Source organism: Perissodus microlepis, chromosome 6, assembly GCF_051167445.1.
Source record: "Perissodus microlepis isolate ML-2025 ecotype Zambia chromosome 6, ASM5116744v1, whole genome shotgun sequence".
NCBI lineage: Eukaryota > Metazoa > Chordata > Actinopteri > Cichliformes > Cichlidae > Perissodus > Perissodus microlepis.
The window spans coordinates 23,870,663-23,888,606 of NC_140466.1; the positions used below are offsets into that span (position 1 = coordinate 23,870,663).

Genomic DNA, 17,944 nt, shown 5'->3' on the forward strand with positions numbered 1-17,944 from the left:
GCGACGCCATGACTTCTACTGTAACCCGAGTCCAACCCAAGGAGTTTTTTGGGGAAGAGTAACAAGAACAAGATGGCTGTCCCGGGATGAGAAAACTATCTTCTTTTTTTCACGTAAACACGGCATTTTATTGCGGCGGACAGTTCAGTCCAAATACATGTTTATCTAACAACTTTAACCACTTTAAAGGCATCACTTTGAAACGGACGTCGTTTTTCACGGGACTTTTCGGGAAGTTTCTAACGGTTTGTTGAGGGTGGAAACTACTGCATTAGCTATGAGGAGCAGGACATCGTTACTGAGATCTCTTTACCGTGAATTTTACGCACACGGCAAGGTTTTGTGATCTCATTCAATTGGCCATTTGACTAATTTTCTGCTTTATTTGTTTGGTTGTTTTTTAAGGCGTTTAACAGTTTAGTTTGTCACCTCTGAAAGCTTCAGTCGCTGCTGTTTATGGGTAACATTTAGCTTTTTCGCATGCCCGCACCATATTATAATAATAAAATACATAAATAAATAATAATAATAGCTGGACCATGAGTTCATCTCGAGTCAGACCCCAGCAGCTGCCTCAGAGCCAGGCTGCTAGGTCGGCAAACAAACTCGACTCAAGTGAAGGGATAGAGATGGAGAACATCCAGCATCAAGACCTGGGTCTCGGTGGAGTCGTAGGCACCCCGTCCCCACCTTCGCGACAGGCGTGGAGCCGGGATAACCCGGGTTTTGAACCAGAGGACGAGATCATGGAAGCAGACTGGCCTCAAGCGAGTCCCGGGAGAAGGTCGGCGTCCACGGCCTCCGGCAGCAGCTGCAGCAGCAGCGGTCTGGGTAGCTACAACCGTGGGGGCAGCAGCACCAACATCCCCCGAGGAGGACTCTATCCAACCCCGACTTTGGAGCAGCAAGACAGGCATGGGCACCCCAGCTGTCTGAAGCAGATACTCCAGAAAATCAGAAGTAGGTGACGATTTTTTATTCTTATTGTAAAGAATAACGCCAAAAAAAAAACTTGTACAGTTCACTGACAGTCATGCTATTTTTTTTTACTAAGTGTTATTTGTGTTTTTACTTTGTAACTGTTAATAAAGACGATGCACGCATAATAAAACACAATACTTTATTTTCGTCCATTAAAGTAAGGAATCACATATATGTTTGAATTCTGTATGACCACCGCTTTCTTCTCTATTGTTATCAGTAAATCTGAGTTTAATAATTGCACTAATATTGTCGTGATGTGTTATAGCCTTTATTTATCTCATGTATATAAGGATTTATGCAAAGAGGGAAGCCTCAAGTGTTGTCACTCTTCTAAACTTTCCTGAGATAGTTGCACATTTAGTCTCTGTGTAAATGTTGCACGTTAATAGTTAACTGTTTCCTTTGTAGTTCTGTGGGGCACAGAGCTGATGGAGGAGAGTGACAGCAGTCGAGAAAGATACCTCAGGAATGTACTGAGGGAGATGCTCACATATATCGCATTCCTGATCACCATCTGTATCTGTAAGTAAACATGCAAGTCTTGTTGTGTCCTTTAGGAGTAGTTCCTCAGAAGTCACTTATTATCCCCCTGATAGATAGCATAAATTAAGCTCCAGATAACAGTTGTGGACTGAACTGAGAGTGACTCATGGACAGCCGTTTAAAATGTGGCATCTGTCCTGTAGCTGAAAATTTACTTTCCATACTCACAGCTTAATGAGTCTGGCAGAAAAATCTAAATTCCAGCATTTGTCAACGGGCATAAATTCAAAAAACAGCACAAATTTCAAATGGCAAAAAGAAGTGGCATGTTTGGGAAGAAAGTTCAAATAAAAAAAGAACTCATGGTAAAGTTTTCCCTTCTCTCTTCTTGCTGCAATGAAAAATGCCAAAGTGTGGTTTAGGGTGGATCAGGAAATGATTTCCTGGCAGACACCATTAAGGCTTATTTTGCCAGCCTGAGCCCGTTAAAAGCATTTTCCAGAACTACTGAAAAACTGCAGAGAGTAATATTGCATTACAAAATTAAAAGTAGATTCAGCCTAATTTTGAATTTAAATGTTCATAGGGTCCTTACACAGTCAGAGTGGATGTAAACTGTGTCATTGCTGCTGGTGCTAATAGAAATTTCCTTCTCTTTCCTGTCATATCCTGATTTGTTCTGCAGTGACCTATGGGATGGTGAGTGTAAATATGTACCATTACACCAAAGTCATGTCTCAGCTTTTCCTGGACACGCCGCTGCCTGCCGGGGACCCCTCTACTTTTAGGAGCCTGTCAACCATGGAGGATTTCTGGAAGGTAAAGTGTAACATTCATCCTGTCGTCGATGTCTTTTACTTTTCTGCAGTTTTGTTATCATTTCATAACATCTCAAGAAAGGAAGGTCATGTTTAAAGGAGTACTTTAAAGTCAACTTTTTCAACTAATGCTTATTTGCTCCCTACTGACCAGATGCATTTGAAGTTTCTGATTTTGGTGATTTGGTGATAGTGGTGATTTTAATATTCATGTCTGCTGTGATGCTAAATCCCTGGTCAAGGACTTTCTAAATGTTATAGACTCTTTTAACCTGACACAGTGGGTCACTGTCCCCACTCATGAAAAAGGTCACATACTGGACTTGGTCCTATCCCAGGGGTTGTATTTGTGCGTTACAGAAATATATTACTTGTTTAACAGCTTCAGTCATCGTTGTTGTTTCTATTCGTTGTTGTTGTTGTTGTTGTTGTTGTTTTTATTGCATCATTGTCGTGCATTTTCCTTGTTTAGTTGCTCTTTAGTTTGTATAGTACTTTTATGCAGCATGAGCTGTTGGAAATGTGCTATATAAATAAGTTTGACCTTGACCTTTATTTTGTGTTAAGCTAAGAAACTTTAACTTTCGGTTCATATTTATCAAATACATGTGAGTATGGTGTTGATCTCATCTGTGAGGTATTTCTTTGTTTTAAAAGTGCATGGCAGTTTTAGTCTTGTGAAGTTGGTGTCCATCAGTTCAATCAGTGCAAACTTAGTAATGAACCACACTTTTGATTACAGGAATTAAAGATCTTTCTTCATGCCTTTGTCTGCCCTATACTCTCAGTTCACAGAGGGACCTTTCCTCAATGGCATGTACTGGGAGGTGTGGTACAATAATAAGAGCCTGCCAGAGAATCAGAGTCTTATCTACTACGAGAACCTCCTTCTTGGGGTGCCGCGCCTCCGACAGGTCAAGGTCCACAATGAGACCTGCTCTGTCCATGAAGATCTGAGGGATGAGGTCCAGGACTGCTATAACCTATACACCCTGACCAATGAGGATACTGCCCCCTTTGGTCCCAAGAATGGAACCGCGTAAGTTCATGAGTTTAAATTGGTTACATAAATATGTATCATATGGGATGCAGATATATTACTATCTTCATCCTGTATGTTTCTCTCTTGGCCTCTGTCAGGTGGTTGTACACCCCAGAAAGTGAGATGAATAGCAGCAGTTACTCAGGTCAGGTGTCTAAATATGGAGGTGGAGGATATTACCAAGACTTGTCTCGTACCAAAGAGGAGTCAGCCATCCAGCTGCAGGTTCTGAAAGATCACTTGTGGCTGGACAGAGGCACTAGGGCAGTCTTCCTCGACTTCTCTGTCTACAACGGCAACATAAATCTTTTCTGCATCGCCAGGTAAGAATCAATAGCCTTGTCATAAATGTTAATGTTGGGTTGTAACAGATTTATTGAGCTGAAACTATAATAACAAAACTACAGATAACATACTTTGAAATCATTATTATAGTTAAACGTTGGTACAAATATCTTCAAGAAAATGCCTAATTTTAATGTTTTCTGAGTTTGCTACTGAAAATTCACAATTTGAAAATAAAATAAAGTAAATCTAAAATAAATTTGCTGTTTTAATTGCAGCACAATTTACTATAGACCCCTCTTTTCAATATATAATTTTTTAGATTTTCCTCTTGTATGACTGGACTATTAGTTTTAAGGTCTTTATAAGCAGAAATGGTGAAAAATGCCCTTAGGTCAAATTGCCTATTTTTGGATTCGATTCTTGAATTTAAACTGAATTTAACAAAAAGTAAAAAGCTTTTAGTATTCTGTTAACTAAAATGTGTGTGGTAGCATATGGTTATCACCTGGTGCCTATCCACATTACTTTGCTGAACCTCAATGGTGGTGACTAGTATGGATGTATACACATGGCTAGTCCTAAATCGAAGAAGGAAGTTGCTGAGGAAAATACTCACCAACTTAAATCTACTTTTTCTTCCATTGTTAGCGAGGATTAGAAAGCCTAATCATGCTCCTTCCTGACTTATCATCAGCCAGATTCTTGATTTACACACTTTAGTTTGATTTGTTTCCGCAACATAACAATGCCAGCTACCGTTGCAATAGCTGACTAAATGTGGTGCATTTGTCAGGTTGCTGGCAGAGTTCCCTGCTACTGGTGGCGTAGTGACCTCTTGGCAGTTCCAGACGGTGCGACTGATACGATACGTGTCCAGCTGGGACTATTTTGTTGGGATGTGTGAAGTGGCTTTCTGCCTATTCATTCTCTATTATGTGGTGGAGGAAGTGTTGGAGATCCGCATCCACCGCCTACATTACTTCAAGAGCCTGTGGAACTGTCTCGATGTTCTTATTGTCACAGTGGGTATCAAGGTTAATTTTAGGATGATTCCAAATTTGATTTGATTTGATATTCACAGACTTTCACTTGCTTGTTTCTTTCAGATGAGCGTTGTTGCTATTATTATGAACATAACGAGAACAGCCATGGTTGGAAACCTGCTGAGAGGCCTGTTGGAGAACCACACTGCTCACCCCAGCTTTGAGCCTTTAGCCAACCTGCAGGTTCAGTTTAACAACATGGCTGCGGTTATTGTCTTCTTTTCCTGGGTCAAGGTAAAAAAATCTTCTTTCTTTACTTCATAATTCATCCAGGAGACCTTCAAGGAACACTTAGTGGAATTTACCAATGCAGCAGAGTCGACTAATGCGAACACTGTCTCACTTCCTCTCAGCTTTTTAAGTTCATCAACTTCAATAAGACCATGAGTCAGCTGTCCAGCACCATGTCTCGCTGTGCCAAGGACCTCATGGGTTTTGCCATCATGTTCTTCATCATTTTCTTGGCTTACGCTCAGCTGGCCTACTTGGTGTTTGGAACTCAAGTCAACGATTTCAGCACTTTCCAAGCCAGCATGTAAGAGCCTTGAAAATTTAGCTAATGAATGTAGGAACACCTCAAACCAGTGTTGTTTCCTATTGTTGTTTAAAATGTTTTATTTGTTTGTTTGCATAGATTTACCCAGTTTCGTATCATTTTGGGAGACTTTAACTTCTCAGAAATTGAAGAAGCTCATCCAGTTGTTGGACCTATATACTTTACAACCTTTGTCTTCTTCATTTTCTTTATTCTCATGGTAAGTAGAGAATCCACGTGATTTGTTAAATAAGTAACCTTTGTTCTGGGTTTTAAAATTAATGCTCAGTTATCCTACAATATTTCCTCTCTTTATTTTTTACATAGAACATGTTCTTGGCTATTATCAATGACACATACTCTGAGGTGAAGGCTGACATGTCCCAACAGAGGTCTGAGATGGAAATGACAGACCTTATTAAGAAGGTATTGAACAACATTTCTATTTAATTGTTATTTGTTATTAAGGCAGATTTCTTTTAAATTGGTTTTGGCTTTGATAATAATAATAATAATAATAATCACAAGTATAAGCATGTACACCTGAAAGTGTGATTTCTTGGGTGTGACTGAATCTTAACAGGGGAAGTATTATGACACACTTTGTGGTCTGTTGTATATTTACTGTGATGTTGTTTGATGCTCATATTAAAGATCAGTTAGGCCATGTCCTCTCACCTGAGCAGGCACCTTGGAACGAATCTGGGCTGTTATGTCGAAGCTTGTATCTAAATAAATAGGGAGAACCATGACTTTCATTTCATCAGTTAGTGGGAAGTAAAAACTCCGGACATCAGAGCTGTGAATTTGGATGTGCCTGAGATGGGGGTGGGGCTTTAAAGCACAACTTCTGTCTTCAAAGAAATGCAAAGAGCAGCCAGTCACAAGAAATTAAGTTTCATAATGATGATGTTATGCGGAAAATGGGCAGACATCAGGTCTTGCTGTGGTGCATTCAAGTGTAAAAACTCTGCTTTGTAGTTTTAACAAAAAGACTGATGCTTTTCTCTTGAATCTATCTGAACCATGTGTGGAGTGTTGGGTGGGCAGTATTTTCTGCTTTTTGTGAGGTTTTTCGGGCTTTCCTTGCTGAGAAGAAGTGGTAGGACTGCAGTTATGTGTTTCTATCACTGTCCAGAGGTGGCAGAAGTACAGACATTCTGTACTTAAGTATAACTAAAGAGTATTAAAAAATATTCCAGTAAAAGTTGAAGCATTGAGTCAACTTCTTTATTCAAGTAAAAGTAAAAAAGTACAGGCTCTAAAATGTACTCAAAGTAAGAAAGTAAAAGTAGCTCTTTGAAGGACCTTTCTACCAGCTATTTTGTGCTAAGCTAACTGAACCTTGTATTATACTAATGTAATTATAAAATAATATTAGTACATAGAAATACAAACTTTATTTCATTCTACATTGTATTTCTAATAAAGGTACTCAGAGTATAAAAATAGCACTATTTTCTCTTTCCTCCATTGTAGAGAGTGACTTTGCCTATAAACTAGAAAACTAGTAGGGAAGAGGCTAAAATGGGATTCAGCAGGTGGGAGAACCTTTAAATCCACCACAGTACAGCAAAGTAACCTGTTTATCCTGCACTAAACTGCAGAGTCTTTTCATTCAATCTTTAAACAACACATTTAGTCTCCCTCTGTTTTTTGCAGCATGTATAACAATGTGAAAACACATGTCACATCATATCCCACTGAGCAGTCCTTACATTTAAATCGAACCTCTTCTTCCTCTCCTGTCTTTCTTATCTTTCTCCATCTTTGAGTGAAGTTAGCTCTTTCTTTTCTCTCCCTGCTGGACCTTTAATCAGAATCAGAATAACTTTATTGTCATTGTCACAGGTACAACGAAATTAAAAGCGGTCCCCGATCAGTGCATCTAGCAACACACTGTGTTTGTTTCAAAATGTAGGGAGTGAAAGTAAAAAGTTGTCAGAAAAAAGACCTACTCAAGTAAAGTACAGGTACCTGAAAATTCTACTTAAGTACAGTAACGAAGTATTTGTACTTTGTTTCTTCCCCCCTCTGTCGCTGTCAGTATATTATGGAAGAGACTCATTTATATTACTGTAAATGTAATTTGAAATATTTCTCTGGTTTCCTTCCCTCAGAGTTGTAACAAAGCTTTAATGAAGCTGAGACTAAAGAAGACAGCGGTAGATGACATCTCAGACGGTTTGCGTCAAGCTGGGGGGAAACTGAACTTTGATGAACTCCGTCAGGATCTAAAAGGGTGAGGAAACTCTCTAATTCTGCTAAAATCCCTCAGAGTTGTTGTGCTCAGTTTATTGAATATAACACTCATGCAGCCTGTCTTCAGTGTGTACTGTCTCTTAATTTGATCAGAAAGGGTCACACAGATGCAGAGATTCAGGCCATCTTTGCCAAATACGATCAGGATGGTGATCAGGAGCTGACAGAGCATGAACACCAGCAAATGAGAGATGACCTGGAGAAAGAGAGAGTGAGTGAAGCCACAAGCTTTTATTTTTACCATTTGGTAAAACAAGAAAAGAGTGTTATTTCAGTAACCGATCAGACAATCTGCACATAAGTGCAACAGTGCAGCCACAACAGCAGATGTTCAGTGTGTCTCTGCTCATACGCTAGGAGGACTTGGATCTGGAACGCAGTTCGCTGACTCGACCCAGCAGTGGGCGGAGCTTCCCTCGTACCCAGGATGACTCAGAGGAGGACGACGATGAGGACAGTGGTCACAGCTCTCGACGTCGTGGCAGCAGCTCTGGGGGTGTCTCGTATGAGGAGTTTCAATTGTATGAAGTTTTTTTTTTCCTTCCTTAGTTTGATCAGTAAACTGCTGGGCAGACTCAGTCAGTAGAGAAAGGACCATGGTGATAACTGGATGTAAGCATGGAATGAAGTCTAATTGATGAGAGTTTTTGGTGATTGTGAAACATCCCGAAGTATAGGTTAAACTTGCGCTGCATGAAAACATTTTGTCAGGAACAAATAATTATTTTTTAAATATATTTTTTAAATATTAATGAACACATAGTCATGACAGATTTCCTGAGACTGTTGGACAGACTAAAGACGAAGTTTATTGTCAATTCCAGAAACTAAAACAACAACAACAAGAAGCTGCAAGTTCAAGTTTAGATCTAAGGACTTTAAACCAGAGTCCAGATTTATTACAGATTTGTTAACTGTCAGTATTTATTATAGTAAGTTAAATATTTCTTTGTAACAGTAGCTGTGTCTGTCAGTGAACTACAACTCTACTGTATTAAATGTGGTTGATGACAATAAATAGATATCAATCAGGCATAACATAATAACCAGATGCCTAATATTGTGCCCCCCTATTGAGACATGGACTCCAATAGACCCCTAAAGGTGTGGTGTGGTATCTGCAGATTCTTTATGTTCTGTTAGTCACGAGGTGCAGCCTCCATGAATCGGAGTACTTTGTCATCCCACAAATGCTTGATTGGACTGAGATCTGGGGAATTAACTTATTCAGTAATTTGAGCTATAGTAGCTCATCTGCTGGATCAGATCACACCACATGCATCGGGCCAGCCTTCACTCCCCACATGCATCATTTTGGCCTTACCATCTATCATCCTGTCACTGGTTCACATTGGGCCACTTTTGATAGTTACTGACCACTGCAGACCAGGAACACATCACAAGAGCTGCAGCTTTGTTGACGCTCTGACCCAATCGTCCAGCTTGTCCCTTGTCAGACTCACTCATATCTTTATGCTTGCCTATTTTTTGTGCTTCTAACACATCAACTCTGAGGACAAAATGTTCACTTCCTCCCTAATATATCCCACCCACTAACAGGGGCCATGATAAAGAAATGCCTGATCGGTGTATATGCAGCACTGGACATTAGCGAAACTGCATCTGTATTACTGCAGATGTGTTAACATCGTCCCTTTGCATATCTGCCAACACGTGCTGTACACAAAGACTGATAATGTAATAATGATTTAATTTTGTCATCAGCTAAACTCATCAGCTAATGTTGGCAGGCAAAAATGGGTATTGTGTGTCACGTGGTAGTTTTTCATGCTGTTCTGAGTGATAGCAGCTGCAGCGCTATATGACATTTAACAACAAGAGAGAAAATCATTCTTTGTTGTGCAGGCTGGTGAGACGCGTGGACAGGATGGAGCACTCTATCGGCAGCATAGTGTCAAAGATCGATTCAGTGATTGTGAAGCTGGAAGTCATGGAGAGAGCTAATCTTAAAAGAAGAGACGTGGTGAGCAGGCTGCTGGATGGAGTCATGGAGGTGAGGTGTTAATATGTTATTATGTTAATAATGTTATCACATGACTGAATTTGTAGTGTTTGTAGTGTTGAATTATGGCTGAATTGCACCCTGCAGCTCCCCTCAGTTGAGTTTTAAAACTGTATTCTAGTTTTTGGGGTTTTTAGGTATTTTTTATTGTTTGGCTCATCACTCTCAGTCACTCCCTTGAACAGTGATGAACACTGTGGTGAACACTATCGAACATTTAGGATTTAAGCAAGAGTCTTTTTTTTAAATACTTCCCTTACATTCAAGAAGAAGCTCAGAATGAGTTATTATAAGTTAACTGGATAAACTCATGAGATGAATACTTGTGGGTTGAGCTGACGTTAACATCGTTTGACATTTAATCTGTTTCCGTTTGTCAGGATGAACATCTGGGGCGGGACACAGACACACACAGGGAGCAGATGGAGAGGCTCGTCAGGGAGGAACTGGAGCGCTGGGAGTCCGATGATATGGTCTCACAGGTCAGCCACCCACAGCCGGCCACTCCTGTTGGCCCGCGGCCTCGCCCTTCCTCGTCCTTGTCCACCGACGGCCTCGACACAGGCGTGAATGGGAGCGGCCATGTGTGAAGACTTGGCATGCTGAACTCTGCAAAGAAACTTTATTGGATCCTAACTTAATATGTGGGTCTTTGTTTTGCAGCAGAATGTGCTAAAGCTCATGGAAGGTGTTTAACTTACTCAACATATTAGAGAGGAAGTCAAATGCACCTCACCTGGTATACACAAATGCACTGAAAGAGAGAGGCTGTCACATGCAAAGGGTCTTTACTCAGTCTCACGTATATTTTGACAGATGACGAAAGGTAAACAAAACAGACAGGGTGCTGAGGAACAGTGAAGGATTTAATCATTACACCACAGTATTACACGCGCATGTACCAGCGAGCAAGTATATTCAGAATTCAGTGTATGATTTTAATATTACATGCTTTCGATCGCTGTATGCACAATTATTAGCATTTATACAAAAGCCCTTTCTATGAATAATAATGTTGCTGATTACTTTTTTCATCATTTTAATATGCAGTAGGTACAAGTGTGGCACTTCCTGTCACATTTACTCATCCTTCCAATGAATTAGCTTATCGTTTTATGATACATATTGTAACTTTAAACAAACTTCGATTTGGAGTGCATCCAGTGTTCATGGGAAACCCATGCATTATTTTTCCTGTGGCTTTTTTTAAAAAAAAAAAATCTGTTGTGCCAAATAAAGTGTTATCAAAATACATCAGGGGGACTTTACTTGGTTTTATCTCACTTTACAAGAAAACATATGTATAAAAAGAGAGAGAAATCACATATACAGTATTACAGATGAGTCATTATTTTAAAGCAGAATCAAATAATAGTCATACTGTCTACTGATCTGAACAGAAAATAAACTGCACCCACAAACTTCCCTGAGACTGGTTCTGTTGGAGGTTTCTTCCTGTTAAAAGGGAGTTTTTCCTTTCCACTGTCTCCAAGTGTTTCTCATAGACGGTAATGTGATTATTGGGGTTTCCTTGTATTATTTGTAGGTCTTTACCATACAAATTAAAGCACTTTGGGGAAACTGTTGTTGTGATTTGGTGCTATATAAATAAAATTGGAGTGAACTGAAAAGTAGGCCAAAAGTCATTTTGGATTTGTCTAAGAAGAGAAAGTTTAGATGCAGCAGTTTTAGTACATTGACATTTATTTGCAAATGATGTTAAATTAAAAGATATTTTACACATTTTAAGGTTTTCAGTAACCAAAATTTGGTTTGTACTTCAAATTTTTCCATATACACTGATTTAAAGTTACGCAAAAGTCCTTTCTGTGAATGCTAATTTCAAGTTTCCCAAGAACTATTTAATCTGGTATAAAATCTTAGCGCAAAATACATGTTTCTTATTTCAGGAGAATTTATATCATGGTTTTGGTGTGTGGTAACTACACTAAGGTTTATAACTGTATTAATAATAATTAATGCATTAATAATAATAATAATAATAAAAAACACAAGACCAAAAGTTACATGAAAATCTTTATACATGGTATGAAAAAACTAACAGAGTATAGATGTATTACAGAGTTTTGCTTTGGAAAACAGATAAAGCCACTTGATGTAATGCTTTAATGTCTACAATTACAAATGATCAGCTTTTAATTATATTGTGAAAAATTAATAGCACAATTAAATAAGTATAATTTGGAAACTTTAATCAAAATAACTGGGTTACAAAGGTATTGGGAAAAAGTCACAAACTGACAAATGCTGCAGAAGTAAATATTAATAAACAGCTTTGAAAGTTTACTTTGAGGCCAGTATACTTTTTAATTTCTACACTTTTTCACTTTGGAAAATTCACAATTTTCTCCTATAATTTGAAAATATACTGTCTAGTTTGTTTTGGACTCACAATTTTTTATACCCACAAAGATTTTATCCAGACTAAACGTATATAACAGTAAACAAAGGAACCAACAACTAGATTTTGATATTTTGGGAAACAGCCATACTTGCTTACTTGGTATACTGGTATACTTTTATATCTGCACAATAAATACACACACTGGCATCTCCACTAGGTTGCTAGTACTGGGTTGGACCCCTTTTGCCTTCAGAGCTGCTTTAATTCTTTGTTGGGGAGATTTAAAAAGGAGCTGGAAATTTTCCTCACAGACTTTGGTCTATACTGACACGATAGCATCACACAGCTGCTGAATATTTGTCAGCTCACATCAATCTCCCATTCCACCACGTCCCAAATATAGTGTACTGGATTCAGATCTGCTGACTGTAGAGGTCATTCGAGCACAGCAAACTCACTGTCATCAGAAGATGGGTACACTGCGATCCAAAAGGGACAGGGTGAGCAACACAGGTAGGCTGTGATATGGTCTTCTGCTGCTGTAGTCCACCTGCTTCAAGGTTTGTCGTGTATTTACAGATGCTCTTCTGTACACTTTGATTTTAACAAGTTGGATATTGTTGAATGTCTGACCTCTGCGATCAAGAAGGCATTTTCACCCAGAGACCTGCTGCTCAATAGATATTTTCTATTTTTTCTGACTTTTTTCCGTAAACCCTAGAGATAGTTGTGTGGGGAAAATCCCAGTAGATCAGTAGCTTCAGAAACACTCAGACCAATCCATTTAGTACCAAAACCATTTCATGCTCAAGTTAAATCACCTTTCCTCTATATTCTGATGCTCTGTTTGAACTTTAGCAGGTCATCTTGTTCATGTCTGCATGCATCAATGCATTGAGTCGCTGCCACGTGATTGATTAGGACAACCTTAATCAGTATTTTTATTCATCTTTAGGCATGACAAAAAGATTTTTGAACTTCATTTTTTAAACGTGTATTTTTCAAATAGTTTTTTACATGTCCACTTAAGTGGACAACATCACCTTTAGAGTGGGTGGCAGGGTATGGAGTGACACATCAGTGTCCAATGTAGTGGTGTATGTGCAAGTGTACCATCAACACTGATATGAATACAAGAAAACAGTGTTTGAATAGCTGTCCACTGTAGTGACCACTATGCGTAAAAGGGTTAATGAGCAGCTGAACACAACACATAATAAGATTTTATGAGCTTTACAGGGAGACTAATGGTAAAAACGTGAACTCTAGAAAAGTTTAGCTAGCTGTTTTCGGCTGCTTTCAGCTTTTTATTTCAGTATTTGCACTTGTACTCTAACTTTCTTTTGGCTTCATTATATGCTAAAGATATGAGGGCAGTGTAAAATAAAACTAAACCCCCAATATATAAATGTAGCTTTAATTGTGCTATTTCTGAGGACAAGATCTATCAGTGCTGGTACATTAAAGTAAAAAACAAATAACGCATTAAGTAAATTTCTTAATGAAGCGAAGCTTCAGATAGGCAATGATGAGAAATATGATCATCATAACAGTCAAAGCTACATGATTCTCCCACAGACCCCAGGAGGTGTAGTCTATGCCCAGGTACTCCAGATACTGCTCTCCTGTGCATCTGAAATGAGGCGTGTTCAAACTGGTCAGATATTAGAGCCACAATACAACATGTTGTTAACCAGTAAGACAGAACTGGATCAATTACTCACGTCTGGCCAGCTGTTTTCACAGTGCAGTTGGCTGTCATAGCTGACATGTTGCTGTTTCGGATTACAACCTCTTCGCAGAACCTCAGACCCACAAATTCGTTTATCTTCAAGGCCTGAACAAAGACAGCAGGTGAGGCAGAGCAGTAAATCCTTAGCAGAACAATTTAAATACAATATGGTGCGTTTGGCAGATCATTTGTTCCATTTTAAAACAATAAATGTAATGTAGCTATTCTCTTTTGGGTCTCAACTCCCTTTTCACGTATATGTTGCCATATAAAGTAACTTCCTGTTTTATTTTTAAAGTCTCTTGTCTCTTGCATGCTGTCTTTAGCTGTGCTTGTGGTCAGTTGGTCCCTAGTTTGTTGGCCTTAATCCTCTCCTTTGAGTTTGGCTCCATCTTCAAACATGACAGTTACTGTACATGGGGTTTTTAAAGTGCATTATCAGTAGGCTATCCACTTGGTCGTGTATGTTTGGTATAACGTGCAACACCCAACAGTTAAAATCAGAGAAGTCTGTTTAAGTCTATGCATTCAGCCATCTAACATCAAGTTTAGAGTCCAGTTCAGGTCCAGTTCAATAAAAACACACTTACAGACAATTAAAACTAAAACTGCTAAAACATATATGTGAAGGAGGTTGTCTGTGATATGTATTTATTTCATTGAGGTGATAACCTCTCTCTGAATTTTGAATTGTTTCTGCTACTTTCTCTCTATATCTGCATCTTCTGCTGTCAAAACCTTTAATGCTGACTTACTGCAAGACCATAACGAGGAATACTAAAGTACTTCAGCCAAGCCAACCAGTCTTTGGTGCTGGGTAGATTCACCAGGAGTCCTGAAAAAATCTAGAAGACACAAAGTCAGTTTAGATGTCTTTTTTCTGGAGGATAGAACTGACATAACACGGCTTGCAAACACATCTAAATGTTTCAAAGTCCAGATGCAGGATGTTATTAGTCTCACGGGAGCTTTTACTATCAGACAGTAAAACGTAGATAGTAAACCTGATTTTTTTTTTAATCAAAAGCATAATTCCTCAATGTTTTCTGGGAAATTTTGCTATTGATTAAGAAATCAATCAACAATCATTTATAATGCACTTACTGGCCACTTTATTAGGCATTGCCATTCTTATACTTAATTTGTCAACCCCGTAGTAGCAACTTGGTGCATTTAAGCAAGTACACAAGGTCAAGAAGACCTGCTGAAGTTCAAACTGAGCATCAGAATGGGAAAGAAAGGTGATTGAAGTGAATTTTTGCCCACACAGCAATCTCAAAAAATGAGAAAATATCCAGTGAATGGCAGGTCTGGGTGAAAATGATTTGTTGATGCCAAAAGTAAAAGGAGAATGGTCAGACTGCTCTGAACAGGCAACAGTAACCAACTCGTGACAGTCAAAGTGTGCAGAAGAGCATCTCTGAATGCACGACACATCAAACCTTGAATAAGACCACACCTCAGCATAGCCGAGTATTGTTGCTGACCATCTCCATCCCTTTATAACTACATCTGATGTTAAAGTGACCAGTGAGTTTATGTCATCAGTGAGTCTTCTGTTTAAAATGTCTCATTTCTTTTTTTTAAAAAACCCCTAAAGCTACCTACAACAAAAAACGTAGATGTCATCTTTACTCCTTCTCCCTTCCAACTTATTTATGTGGGTCATGGAGTTACTGTATCTCTTACCATCATGAAGACAAAGGTGATGGTCATGAGGATGTTGGCAATAGCCACGACACTCTGGTCAGCTGAGATGGCCATGGTCATGGCTGTGGCTGTGTAGGCCACCAGAGTCACCGTCAGCATGAAGATAAAAAAGGCTTCTGCTGTGGATTTGAGCCCTGGTTGGACACACAGTTTTGTGCGTTTTTACACACTGATGTCATTTTTTAAAATTTAAATGCAAAAATTAAAATAGTTAAATAGATAAAAGTCTCACCAATCAAAAAATAGACAACACAGCTGAAGATAACAGAGGTGACGGTGCGCAGAGCGATATCAGACAGGATCTTAGAAAGGAAGTAGACAGACACTCTGTAGTAGCCACTGATGTACTCGTGCCTGTCACGAGAGAAACACATAAAGCAACAGTTCAATCTAGAGTCACACACACACGTATACGGCATCCTGATGGAGAACTTACACGAAGAGTTTCCTCTCAGTGATGAAGAGCTCGGCTGCAGACACAGTACTGAAACACTGGTTGGTAGTGATGAAGAAGAGGGCGCCCATCCTGGAGCAATCAGAAAAGCAAAAGTCTGGTCACTGGGGGTCATGTGATTGTTGGGTTTTTCTCTGTACGTATTATTGTAGGGTCTACCTTGGAATATAAAGCGCTTTGAGGCGACTGTTTTTGTAATTTGGTGCTGTATAAATAAAGTTGGAATTGGAACCTCTCGGACAGCACGACACTTAAAGTGCACACTATACTCAAAAAGAGACTGCACAGATAAGACCTGTATAGGATGCTTGCCAGGAAAAGTCTTAGAAAAAAAATAACATGAGACTCCAACCTGTCAATCAACACAGAAGCAAAGACACAGCTCTGTGCAAGTCTTGAGTCACTCCTCATTTCCTTATATTTTGCCTTCAAAGAGCCAGAGTTTCTTGAGCAATAGTTCTCCAGGTCTTCTGAAGGTCTTTCAGAAAGCCTGGGGAACTATTGGAGCCCGGACTTCGTCATTATGATGTTGACAGAGAACAGAACAAAAGCCAGCCAACATCCAAAGAAGACCTTTGAATGTCCGTCAAGAAGCCCAGAGAACTATCCCCAAAGATAACTTAAAGAAATGGTAAGAAAGCTTGCCTAAGAGAGTTCAGGCTGTGTAGAAGAATAATGGTAGTCAGACCAAATATTGACTTTTCAGTATGTGGAATTGTACAAACTCTGTACAGGAATATACCGTATGGAGTTTGCACAAATCACTGTACTTATTTCACATTTTCTTAGCAAAATATAAAGAAGTGAGTGGCGGCTCAAGAATTTCAGCACAGTACTGAACTGTTAAGAAAACAGTAAAATCAAACATGTTCAGAGCAGAATAAAGACTAAAGATCTTACATACTGTAACGTGACCTTTGAAAACTTGAAAATGTTTGCAGTAGTTTGTCACTGATGTCCTGAGCACAGACTCCCAATCTGAGCAATATAAGCTCATACACACATAAACTAAAGTTTAAAAGCATTTGTTTTCTGGGTTTTTTTCCCTCATTGCTGATTTTCCTACGCTGACTGTTGATGCTGATTGTTGTTGCCCCAATATTAGCCCCTACACCAAGCAAAGATGAAGGAGGGGTGAGAAACTTGAGACATTTAAGCCACGTACGGGCTGTCTGCCATTCTGCATGTGCACTGACCTTGAATATAATCACATTAGGTCCCTGTACACTGCTGAAAGGAAAAAGGGAGACCACTGAGGTCTCTGATGGGCTTCGCTGGACTTGCGAGTACCAGGTTGTGCCCAATAAAAAACGGTAAGAGGATTAACCGAGCGGGAATTACCTTTCACACTTTTTCACCAGAAGCGGTCACTGACCTGAACATTTATGGGGAAACATGTTGCCTTTAGTGTGTAAACGTGTAAAGCATTAAAAAATAAAAACAAAACAACCTAAAAATGAAACAATAAAAGAAGTCCAGTTTAAAACAACGACTTACTAATAAAAGTAAATGCTACTAAAGCTACTAATTTAAACATTTGCCCATCGATATAGATTTTTTGTAGTTGCAGCGCATTAAAAAAAGAGTTTTGGGGTTTACATATTGTGGAAAACATCCTCTATAAAATATGTAGGGTCCAAACAATTAATAAATTGCTTATTAGTAATTTTCCTCACAAATGCTGCTGGATTCGCTCAGTTCGCTAACATGAGGCACACACAAGAAATCTGGAAAGAGGGAAGCAAAGACACACTGTGTCTTCAAGTGAAGTACCATGCTAAAGAAAGACACTCTACAAACTGGCAACCCAAATGTTATTTTACAGGCTTAAGCGATCAACGAAGCATTACTAAACCAAGCCATGAATATAGCTTAAACATTTTATGACTGAAGCGTCAAATCTTAGGTTGACATTTTTCATGTTAGCTGACTGGTTTGTAGTCTTAAATTAACCTTTTACAAGTGTATTAAACCCATATCTGAACCACATCGCTGCGTCTCACACCCCGACTATGGAGGCGAAGGACTTTCTCGAGCATTTTTTAAGCTGCACCGTTCACTCACACGTGCCAACATTTCCTCTAAATCAGATGGTTTACTGCGATAACTGCAAGACCAGATGGGGAAGTAACAGTCATACTGCAGTAACAGGCCGAGGGCTGTGTTAATGTAACAGTTAATAAAAACATCGATTTTATAAGAGTA

At 39.1% G+C, this 17,944-nt stretch overlaps 2 protein-coding genes across 4 annotated transcripts in view; one reads left to right on the forward strand and one right to left on the reverse strand.

The window, feature by feature from the left end:
* Positions 1-10,730, forward strand: pkd2 (polycystic kidney disease 2). 2 transcript variants are annotated; one of them, XM_084931586.1, is made up of 15 exons: positions 1-960; positions 1,393-1,506; positions 2,153-2,286; positions 3,074-3,324; positions 3,426-3,650; positions 4,409-4,637; positions 4,722-4,892; positions 5,012-5,193; positions 5,293-5,413; positions 5,521-5,619; positions 7,314-7,435; positions 7,549-7,666; positions 7,813-7,976; positions 9,322-9,469; positions 9,859-10,730. In XM_084931586.1, the coding sequence occupies exons 1-15, from the start codon at positions 540-542 to the stop codon at positions 10,066-10,068; spliced, it is 2,709 nt and encodes a 902-aa protein (XP_084787712.1). In that variant the 5' UTR covers positions 1-539; the 3' UTR covers positions 10,069-10,730. The 2 variants fall into 2 exon arrangements, with proteins under 2 accessions (XP_084787712.1, XP_084787713.1); XM_084931587.1 differs by having other exon boundaries at positions 7,816-7,976.
* Positions 10,694-17,944, reverse strand: part of abcg2d (ATP binding cassette subfamily G member 2 (JR blood group)) — a 19,669-nt gene continuing 12,418 nt past the window's right edge. For both annotated transcript variants that reach the window (XM_084931589.1, XM_084931588.1), the window contains 6 exons: positions 15,722-15,811; positions 15,518-15,639; positions 15,265-15,419; positions 14,331-14,420; positions 13,568-13,680; positions 10,694-13,476 (listed from right to left, as the gene is read on the reverse strand). In XM_084931589.1, the coding sequence (XP_084787715.1) occupies positions 13,329-13,476; positions 13,568-13,680; positions 14,331-14,420; positions 15,265-15,419; positions 15,518-15,639; positions 15,722-15,811 (718 nt within the window). In that variant the 3' untranslated portion in view covers positions 10,694-13,328. The remainder of the gene's footprint in view (positions 13,477-13,567; positions 13,681-14,330; positions 14,421-15,264; positions 15,420-15,517; positions 15,640-15,721; positions 15,812-17,944) is intronic.

Excerpts from the sequence above, each read along its gene's own strand:
- pkd2 (XM_084931586.1), top strand. The coding sequence starts at position 540 with ATGAGTTCATCTCGAGTCAGACCCCAGCAGCTGCCTCAGAGCCAGGCT. Across the intron at positions 5,194-5,292 it reads AGCACTTTCCAAGCCAGCAT|ATTTACCCAGTTTCGTATCA; the intron begins GTAAGAGCCTTG and ends TTGTTTGCATAG. Across the intron at positions 9,470-9,858 it reads TGCTGGATGGAGTCATGGAG|GATGAACATCTGGGGCGGGA; the intron begins GTGAGGTGTTAA and ends TCCGTTTGTCAG.